This window comes from Hyposmocoma kahamanoa, unplaced genomic scaffold (genome assembly GCF_003589595.1).
Source record: "Hyposmocoma kahamanoa isolate Upper Pololo Valley unplaced genomic scaffold, ASM358959v1 80, whole genome shotgun sequence".
Taxonomy (NCBI): domain Eukaryota; kingdom Metazoa; phylum Arthropoda; class Insecta; order Lepidoptera; family Cosmopterigidae; genus Hyposmocoma; species Hyposmocoma kahamanoa.
Window position 1 is genome coordinate 838048 of NW_020654051.1, and position 11203 is coordinate 849250.

General features: G+C 36.2%; 1 protein-coding gene across 2 annotated transcripts; it reads left to right on the plus strand.

Moving 5' to 3' along the window:
* Window positions 1-3462: 3462 nt before the first annotated feature.
* LOC113233821 lies at window positions 3463-10130 on the plus strand. 2 transcript variants are annotated; one of them, XM_026469037.1, is made up of 4 exons: window positions 3463-3591; window positions 5796-6180; window positions 6486-6586; window positions 9757-10130. In XM_026469037.1, exons 1-4 carry the CDS (start codon window positions 3570-3572, stop codon window positions 9852-9854), a joined length of 606 nt encoding a protein of 201 aa, XP_026324822.1. In that variant the 5' UTR covers window positions 3463-3569; the 3' UTR covers window positions 9855-10130. The 2 variants fall into 2 exon arrangements, with proteins under 2 accessions (XP_026324822.1, XP_026324821.1); XM_026469036.1 differs by having other exon boundaries at window positions 3464-3591; window positions 5793-6180.
* The last annotated feature ends 1073 nt before the right edge of the window (window positions 10131-11203 follow it).

Consider the following 11203-nt stretch of genomic DNA (forward strand, 5'->3'; position numbering starts at 1 on the left):
ATGCAGATCCCCATAAAAGAGTCATTTTGGTACCATGAGTTCGGGACTAATAGCATTATGTATATTTTTACGGGCGTACAGAATGTTTGAGTAAATGTACTGTAATGCCACAGTCGTGATACCAGTCTCCTTAAACTTTTCTCTGAGAGAAACCCGTGAGACTAGATGATACATGATGGTACATGATGGGATGGGATGGTGGTGGTTGATCTTGTAAAAAAGAGTATCCGCTCGATTTCCACTAAGGCCATTGGCAGTGACAATTTGAGCCTCGAAATGATTCTTCCCGTGCTGGAGGACATTGCGCCGGTTATTACTTACATCATAAATTTTTCTCTCTCGCGCTATGTCTTTCCAACTCAATGGAAAAAGGCTTTTGTCATACCTCTCCCTAAAATCCAGAATCCTACATCTTTTTCACAATACCGTCCTGTTTCCATTCTCCCCATTCTTTCTAAAGCCCTAGAATCCATTGTACATACACAACTTTATTCTCATCTTACCTCCTATAATCTTTTATGTCCGTTTCAGTCTGGCTTTCGTCCATCTCATAGCACTATTGGAGCATTACTGAACATTACGGAGGACATACGTCGTGCTATGGATGAAACGAAACTCACTGCCATTGCCCTCTTGGATTTCAGCAACGCTTTTAACTCTGTTGACTTCGACATTCTTCTTGGTGCCCTTCAGGCTGTTAATATCCCCTCTCCTATTATAAGTTGGTTCTCTTCGTATCTTTTCGGTCGCCAGCAGAGCGTGAAAATCAATAATGGCTCGTCATCTTGGTCTAACTTAACTGCTGGTGTGCCCCAGGGTGGCGTACTCTCTCCTTTACTCTTCTCTATTTTTATTAATAATATTTCCCGTGTCATTTCTTCTCCCTTCCATTTATATGCTGATGATCTTCAGCTTTATCGTAATTTTGAAGTGGGCGAGGTAGCGGAGGCAATTGCGTCTATCAACTGTGATTTGTCTGCCATTCAGTTATGGGCCAAGTCATTTGGCCTTTTGGTTAATCCAGCCAAGTCTCAAGCAATGATTGTGGGCAGTAGCAGATTGAGGTCCAAGTTGGACTGGTCTTTGGTACCTGCGCTGGTATATGACGGAGTTCCAATTGCATATACTAACAAGGCTAAAAATCTCGGGTTAGTAATGGACTGCACCTTGTCTTGGACTTCTCATGTCAATGAGGTCAGCAGACGAATGTACTTCTCATATCATTCTCTCAAACGTCTCCAATACTTTCTTCCTTTTCACACCAAAATTATGCTTGCGCAAACTCTTTTACTCCCTATTCTTGACTATGCCGACGTTTATTACTTGGATGCTACCGAAGACCTTTTAAACAAACTAGAGCGTCTACAGAACCTGGCTATCAGATTTATTTTCGGTCTCCGAAAATTTGATCACGTTTCCGAATTTCGTGCTCGGTTAAAATGGCTCCCAATCCGCCTTCGCCGTGATGTGCATATCCTGTTCACCCTTTTTAATATACTTCATGACCCAAATTCTCCTTCCTACCTACGTTCCCGGTTCCAACTGCTTCCCCCTCCTAGCCGCTCAAGGCGTCCGTGCATCACTAAGATGCTCGTTCATCCTAGTTGTAAAACAAATTTCTTTTACAACTCCTTTTCCTCTCGTGCAGCGCAGCTGTGGAACAGACTCCCTTCCCATATTCAGTCTAGTCCGTCAATTGCTTCCTTCAAGAAAAGGTTGACAGCGCACTTTCTTGCTGAACTCTCTTAATAATCATCATATTTGTATATGTGTAAGTTTATTGATACAATGTATTATACGTTATGTAGTCTATTTATTTATATACTATTTTAATTATTTAACGGTAATTTTATATATGCTTATTTTACACATGTAGATTATCATCTTTTGTTATCTCTTTTGCACGCCGTTCCCCGCTTAAAACCTTTGCTCTCACTGCCTTGGGTTGGCTGGAAGAGATCTCTTTTAGAGATAAGTCCACCTTTGCTCACCTTATGTTATTTTTTTGTTTCTGTTTATTTGTTTGGTGCAATAAAGAATATATAATAATACACAGAACGAATCGCCTCTTTTTTTGCAATACAAATGTGGTTTGTATGTTTGCCGCTTTGGTCCACGTGAGAATCCCGTAGGACTTTATACTATGGAAGTAACTGAAATAGTTTAGCAGTACCAACATCGACAGTTCTCGTATTTTGACTATTCTCTTTTGAATTCCCTATTGTCTTCCTTGTCCACACATTTTTGTATAATTAAATACTATTTATATTTTATACATGTCTCCAGCATAGTTTAGAATGGTGTTTTAGTTTTCTATTTGATTATAATAATGTGATCGTCTAATTCATTGTTCCTTTGCAGGAAGTGCGTAGCTTTGAGTCATTGTTAACGGTACAGTAAAACATTTACAAGCCTGCTTGATGTGACGTAACACCCAGCAGGTTTGTTAATCACCTGTTTGGGCATCCAACTAGTCTCCTCAAAGTTGGTCAAACCAATAGGCTACCACGGCTTTCTTTAATACATATATACGTGTGTTGTTTACAAAGACACAAACACCACCACTAAAAAAGTACCCAACACGTGTTACGCCGCTACGAGGCGTCGTCGTCAGGAATTGTTGATAGTTCGACACTCGGCCGAAGTAAGTTTTTTCAAAAGAAAAATCTGTGGGTTCATGGAGTGGCAAACTAATTCACTTCTGTTTTTATTAAAATGTATTGGCTCAATCTATTAATTATTGAGGTAAACAGGTAGCAGACGACAGTTCTAAAAAAAAAAACTGAAAAACTTTAAAATATTATATTAGAAGGACAGATTCAGCTTCTTTGCGATTTTATTATTTATGAACGTGTACATGTGACGTCCATTAATGATTATTTTTTATATAATATCAAGAGACGGAACGGAAAAGGCTTGGGCATGGTGACATGCCTATCCTTAATAGTTGCAGTGCAACTAGCTTTAAATCGCAAAAGATCTGAGAAATAGAAACAGAAATAGAAATCATTTATGTTCACATTACTGCTTGGCGGCAGAAATAGGAAAGGTGGCAGTAATTCCCTAGATTAATTCTTTCACAGGGAGCTCTAGTGCTACTAACAAACTAGTGGAATAATTTTACAAAAAATAATTGATTATCATGATAGTAAAACATCGTTACAATGACAATAGATAGCCAAAAAAAAAGTATAGTCCATTGCCCTTTGTACAATATGAACCGTCGTTTCAGAAGTGGCTTAAGTTGATTTTAAATCTTAAGTATAGAAGGAGCCGTTGTATCAACGTTATGGCTTATCCCTCCAAATGATTTTTGTGAGAGTTTTAAGAATGATGAAATGAGAAAAGTTTCGCCATGAAAATGACCAGTGGCTGCTGACGTCACCATAAAAACTCATAAGTCAAATAAATAAGAAAGCGATTTACGATTAACCAATTTTCTGCCACACAGAAAGACGCCGAGTGTAGTCGTAAAAACCGCCATAAAACAAATTAAATTCGATCTTTATTACATTTTCATTAATGATTTGTATTTATTGAAAATTATTTTTCGGATTACGCGTTGCATTATGAAGGTTCTTTGTATTGTTGGTAAGATATTGCTTTATTTGTATGTACTACACATAAGTATAGTACACTAATGAAGGCTACATACTTTATTGTACAAATTTTAATGGCGATCTAATGCCTTAAAATGGAGACCATGCAAAGGGGCAAATAGTCAAAAAAAACAATACTCAAAATAACGCTTATTTTAAAATTTGAAAAACCCCGATATAAAACTGTATTCAATAAAACCACCATCTCTAAAGGCCCCATATACAGACGTATTTCTCCTTTCGATCGATCGTGACGATAATCGCATCGATTTGTCGCTACTATTTGTCCCTTGGCGGTCAAGTTAATTTATTCGTTGATGTCGTTATATCTATATATTTTAATCAAAACATTTAAGTAGCAATAGAGCTCCTTGTGAAAGTGTTCTTTAAGGGAAATACTGCCATCTTATATATTTTTGCCGCCAAGCAGTAATGTGAGAATTACTGCGTTCAGGTTTGGAAGGGTAAGAGTGCTGGTGAAATGATAGGCACATGGGACTTGTCCACTTATTATGTCTCCGGGTAATTGGCGCAGTAGTAGTGCCTCTAAGATCTTTCCGATTAAAAACTCTGAGTGGCACTGCAACTGTTATGGATGTATAATAAATATGAAGTCGATCAGAAGTGAAAAATAGGAAAAACAGCAAAATAGATGTCCATTAGTGGAAATATGAATGTTGAGATGGATATGTGGAGTGCGAGAAATTATAAGATAAGAAATGAGTACATCAGGGGAAGTTTGAAAGTGGCAGTAGTGACGGAAACGATGTGGAATAATAGATTAACCTGACGAGAAGAATGTTAAGTATGAATGTGGAAGGATATAAGGGGAAAAGAAGGCCAAAGAAGAGATGGATGGATTGTGTGAAAGATGGATAAGAAAGGTGTGAATAAGGAAATTAGGGCTGATAGGGGAGAGTGGAAGAAAAAATACATATTGTGCCGACCCCATCTAGCGTGAGGTAAGGACAGGAAAAAGAAGAAGAAGATGTTCAACATAAACATAGGTTTGTTTGAGAAAACCGAAATCTAAAAAATAGTTTAATTTATAATACGACTTTGGGATTAAAAGATTGCCCAAGATTTTTGCAGCATTCCCTCTTTGTATAGCTATTAATACATTGCGCAAGTTAGTTGGTATGGGTGGCCCCATCAATAATTTTTAATTTTAAGTGTTACATTATAAACTGTTTTAGGTAAAACAATACTATGAAATTATAGCAAACTTTCAATAATTTTCACGTCTGTAGTAACGCTATTGTAAATGTATATGTAATAGGTATTGCATATACCAAACTGCATTATCAGCTCCAAATTGAGCCAATAATACCAAAATCATCGGTGCACGTGTAGAAATTTAGCACGAGAAATTTCATTTCGTGATCTCGTCTACCTGAAATGAGGAAACGAAATATACGATTCTGTGAAACTTGAATACGAATTTTGATTATAATAAATTCGAACCAAATCTTGTTACAAGGCTTGGGAATTTTATTAAAAAGAATTTGAGTTTTAAATAACTTATCAGATAAATCTTTGAGAAGAAATATTAAATGATGTATATTTTTTAACATCTATATAATAAGAATAATACTGTGTTTTGGCCGAAAGTTATCTGAGGAATACGTGGTGATACCTACTAATAATGAGCCTGACAATCACACGTAAAGGAAAAAACAGAGTCCAGGTCGAAATTTTTCTTTATTGGATTTATTGCTAGTGTACTAATTGCTCAACTGATTACGACTGGACATTGCTTGCAAAAATACGTATCAATAGAGAAAAAAAATTGAAATCATTACCCAAGTTTAAAAAAGAAATTCAAATAAAGAAATTAGTACAAGAGAACAAGGATTTCGAACCGAAGTAAAAAAATAAAAGAATTATTTATGCACCAACTCAAAGTAATTACGGTGTCGTCTGGTCGTAATGCTGCTTTTCTAAACATAGGTTTTTGCTTTGAACCAGGTCTTGCGAAAGTAATTGTAACTAAAAGGTATAAAATAACTTTTTCACTTGACATTGCGGTCATGTTCCCCAGCGAATTAGAGCGGCGACTGTCAAAACTACCATCCCAACTTCCACGTTGTAACAAAACTTTGAACAGTAAACAATTTAAGCCTTGTTAATTGTAGTAGACTCTTTGTAATACTTTACATAAGGATATTATTTAAGAAAATCTTTTATCTCCAACAGTAGTATCAGCAATAGTGCTAACCGAAGCAGGTCGTCTGAGGCAGAATTCGCCAAAATTGATGGTATATGAAATCAGAGAGCGCGAAGATGGTAGCGGCCCTGATGTCCAGATGCTCAAAGTCCCTGGCGACGTTCTCTACAAGACCATAAGCAGTCTCCAAGAACCGGCTGAAGAAGAAGAAGATACTGGGCTTGATGTCCATAAACTGCTATTAACGCTACTGAATAAACCAAAAGTGAACAAAAAGAGGGAAAAACAAAGGAGTACGTTGCAAGCGCTGAAGAACTTAGTTAAGAAACTCGAGAAAGAATACGAGCTCGGCGACGTCATTCAGACGAATGATAAAAATAGTAATGATGATGACGAAAATTCCAATTATTTCCAGTGAGTTGGTTTGTTCGTATATTGACGACTCTGGTACAGTGCCTTACGGTTGGATGTAGGATACAGTGATATTTCCAATACAGAATATAGATCTATATTGGAAATATCTGCCATACTTAATTTTTCAGTTAGTGATGATAATTATTCACTTATAAGATGATAATAATGAGATTTAATTAGAGAAAAATTGGATATATAACAAAATATTGGAATCTTAACAGTCATTAGCTTCATCAATTAGTTTAAAACAATTAGTTAAGATACTTGCATGTGATTTCTAAATCTTATACAGATACTTTTCACAGATTGCCTCAAGGACTACAGAAAGTGCAAGCAAAACCCGAAAAACAGAATAATCCCTTAGTGTCGCTTCCTCTGCAAATTGCACTACGATCGAGAGTTGAAGGTAATGTATTTGTTCTGCGCATAGATTTAGTATATACTAAATCTATGGTTCCACGTTTTGCCTTTACACATTGAGTTTTATCTAAGTATTAAGTACAATGCTACTATGAACTTTCTTTTTCTTTCTTGCAGACTTATTAGCAGATAAACTAACAGTATAAAACGGACATCGAGTATGTCACCCATGAAAGATAGTTTATAAATATTTCAAATCCGCATAGCAGCGCGCATTTTGTATAGGAATCCTATAATATAACGTTAAATTAATTTTTTTTTCGTTTTTGTAACTACTATCATGGTTCATTTGTGACATGTTCTAAAATTTGACGTTCCCACTCAAAATAATTGTTGATTTTTTTATTTTTATATTTTTTTTATTTTTTTTTTAAATCAATTGGGGACTTACTAGTTCATTATACAATGCTAAATTATGGGCATATTAAAACGATACTATCTTGTCCTAGTATCTTAACGCTCTAATAGATTATTAAGGTACATGATGATCCAAATATCGGAGTTGGCAAAACCAGGCCGCTGCCTCCTCCGGTTTTTGCAATTGTTACACATTTGGAATAAAACAATTTGTTTGGTCCAAGTTTTATATAAACTACCGTTTCAGTCAAAAGATTTACGCCATTACCGAAAAAATAGTTTCATTTCGAAAGTAAATTTTCAATGACAATACTATTAACTACAAGTGCATGGGACTTGCCAATACAACTCAGATCTTTTTTTTATTAATAAATAAGTGCACATTTGACTTCTATCTCACGTGATGGAAAGTGATGATGGAGTATGCCCACCTAAATAATGCCTATTCACTCTCACCGTTCGAATCCCACTTCATAGCCGTTCGCCATATAAAAGTGGAAGCAAAGCACTGAGTGTGACTCATTTGAATATCCACAACATAAGGGTAGAACCTCGATGATGGAAAGGGGAAGACGGAATTAATTCGTGCAATCCCTCGCACACTCTCCGTGATAATATCCTATAGAATACCGATAAGCAGGCAACTTTACGGCGGTGTTCTGGGCTCTGCAGCTTCGTCTCAACTCATTCCGAGTCACCTATAAGCCTCTTGACACGCTTATCGATTGAATCCAAGGTGGCCAGTTGGTATTTAGCAAAATCATTCCAGTGGCAGCAGTACTATCGTACGACCGGACTTGTGCTTTTGCGATTTAAAACTCTGCATGGCACTGTTATGGGCAGAGTTGTCGCCAACCCTTAGCACGTGGCTTGTTTGTCACGAATAATTTCAGTTTTAAACATCAAAGTTCAAGCAAAATGAGTTTAGTTTAGCTAACTATAATTGTATGTAAGTCTGATACCCGCAAAAAAAACCTGCTACACTCGTAGGCATTACCGCGGCCATTTTCTAGAACAAGATATACAGAATGTTTTTTTTAATGGGACAGTATGGGGAAATCTGAAACCATAGAAGATACAAGAAAACTGTCTTAGGAACCATTAAGTCTTTTTTGTGAAAACAATTTTAACTTAGTCAATTTTTTAGTCAAACGTGAGTTGACCATAAAAATGAATAAAGTTGATCAAAATTGTTTAGTAGTGATTGAGACAGTTTTATGTAAGGATTCTTTCATTGTATGTGATGAGAAATATCAGGACAAAATGATTTCCATACAAAAAGATGAAATTGACTATTTTTTAATGTTTTCAAAGTTTCATACTTCCGTTTTTTATGATATCAAGTGACGAGATTAATTAGTTGTGCACCTGATGACAATCTTGTCACACTTGTCCATAACAGTTGCAGGGCCACTCAGAACTTTAAATTGTTAAGATCTGAGGGGCACTGCCACCGCACCAGTCACCCCGAAACACAAGCAGACAAGTCCCATGTGCCTGTATTTCCAGCCAGCACCCCTAACCCTTCAAAATCTGAACACAGTAATGCTCACATTACTGCTTGGCGGCAGGAATGGGTAAAGTACTTCCCTGGACGAACTCTTTCACAAGGAGCTCTACGTGAATATTTAGTAGTATGTTCAGTAATACCTCATTTCAACGATGATGAAAAACATCGTAGTGAAACTGCACGTCGAAGAAAGGTTCCTTAGAAAACGTGAGAAGGTACGACGACAAGGTACGAGGACACCTTGTTAGGCTACTGTGTTGGGCCCAACTCTCACCTTCGAGGAGCCTAGAGCCCAGCCGTGAGACGTGCAATAGGTTGATGATGATGATGTTTTATATTACTTCAAAAGATGGTTACGAAAAAAGGATCCAGATTTCGGAGATGATAGAACTATCCACCGCGTCCTCCTTCCAACACAAAATAGAACAACCGCTTTTAATTAGTATATAGAATTTGCAAAAATACAGAATTTTTTATAAGAATATAATGTTTCACACTCTGAATGTAATAAGACTAAAATTTCGAAAAAATGAAAGATAGTTATTAAAGATATATAATATTAGCTTTGTTATCTTGTCGTTAATTATTTATTTTGTAACAACCAGCAACTTCCATGAGACTTTTGTAACAGCGGATTCTTTAATACAGATTTACATAGCCTTTATACATTTATATTGATTCTACATCATCATCATCATCATCGTCATCAACCCTTTTATGCGTCCCACTGCTGGGCACGGGTCTTCTTTCAGACGAGGGTTTTTAGGCCTTAGTTCGCCACTCTGGCTCAATGCAGGTTAGGGACTTCAAACGTTTTCCGAGTGTTGTGAACCTTCTTCGACGTACAGGTTTCATCACGATGTTTTCCTTCACCGAAAAGCTCATGGTAAATTTCAAATTAAATTTCGCACATAAATTCCGAGAAACTCAGAGGTGCCAGCCCGGATTCGAACCCACGACCCTCTGCTTGAGAGGCAGTAGGTCAAACCATTAGGCTACCACGGATTCTACATATTATAGTTTAATTGCAAGTTCGTCGTATTCAATCTTTGAGGCGGCATCTACATATGACTTTAATATCTAAAGTTACAGTTGTGCATGTTTGTGAAAACATTGAAACTCTGCGTTGAAAAAGGTTCAGAACCCTTGGAAAATATATGAAGTTTTAAACCTGCATTGGGCCACTGGCGGAATATGGCTTACCCTTTGATAGTTATGCCGTGCACGAGCGGCGGTGTGAAACTTTTTTTAATACTTGCTACGTATGTACTTATGAGATTCTGTTCCAGATGAAGACCGCGACGATGACGATATGAGCTCTGGAGATGATAGAACTATGCCGCCGCGTGTCAGCGCTCCAGGAAGATACGCGATAGATTATGAATAATCATTTCTATTACATAAATAAAATCAACGTCTATTGGAAATGTCAACATAGTTCTAGTATTTATGTTACAACTTTTTAAGCCTTTTATTAACTTAATATGGTGCAATTTCAAACAACATATTGGAAATAATATTTAGACCTACCGATACTTCGAAGAAAGGTAACAAAACGTGAAAATGGACAACCTCGGTAGTCAAAGTCAAATAATCATTTATTCCTTAGGTAACATTTTTGCACTTGAAAACGTCATTTTTAAGCTACTGCTCGTTCACTACGCTGACCTCCCTGAGAAAAACGAGCAAGAAACTCTAGGGATTGCTATTTTCAAATAAACTTAAATGCTATGGAATACACTTTGAATCATAAATGTGTGGAATCTAGACTCTTGTTGTCTTTCCGTGCTTCTTTATCTAAAACATACTTTTCAATTTTGTAATATGACTTTTCAATTAAAATACTTTTAATGTAAGTTTTAAACTTAGGAAATGATAATCTTAATATATTCTCGGTAATCTTATTGTAAAAACGTATACAGTTCCCCATAAAACAATCGTTGACCTTAGTTAAACGAAATCGTGGTACCATGAGTTTGGACATAGTTCTAAGGTTAGTATTACAAATATCTTATTTAATTATTCTCTTAAATCTTATTTAATTTCTTAATGAAATTATGTATATTTTTACGGGCATACAAAATATTTAAGTAAATGAATTGCGATACCACAGCCACAAGGAAGATATATGTGGAAACCATTGAAGTTTACTATCTAAAGTCACTCCCAAAAGACAGCTTTATTAACAAAGTCTAACTTTTCTCCATTTATTTCTATGATTGGACTAGTCGATTTTACATTAGGTAATTCAAATTTAACAAACACACTTTGTCTTCTTGGCATTGAGCAATAAATTGTTAACATTAAACCAATAAATTACCTTTGAAAGGGTATCGTTAATAATATCATAGTTAATGTGAGACATCACATATCACAGACGGACATGTCTGTATTAAAAATCAAGGATGTATTGTCTGCAAACAATACTATGTCGCAAAGGTCCTTAACAAAGAATGGTAGATCATTAATATAAATGAGAAATAAGAACGGTTCAAGTATTAAGCCCTGCGGAACACCCATTTTTACCGGAGAACCCAAGGAAGTTACTCCATTTATGTCTACTTTCTGAATTCTTTCGTTAAAATATGACGAGACAAGTTCCAACACCATGCCGGTGGTTCTACAGTTTGCACGGGTTCGATTTTTAGTATCATTTCTAAATTCGTTCTGGTTTGGGTATTCTGGATATTATTACGTTGGTCTGATAGTCATAGTACAGAGAATTTCATAGTTTGT

Excerpts from the sequence above, each read along its gene's own strand:
- LOC113233821 (XM_026469036.1), top strand. The coding sequence starts at position 3,570 with ATGAAGGTTCTTTGTATTGTTG. Across the intron at positions 3,592-5,792 it reads GAAGGTTCTTTGTATTGTTG|CAGTAGTATCAGCAATAGTG; the intron begins GTAAGATATTGC and ends TTTTATCTCCAA. Across the intron at positions 6,181-6,485 it reads GAAAATTCCAATTATTTCCA|ATTGCCTCAAGGACTACAGA; the intron begins GTGAGTTGGTTT and ends TACTTTTCACAG.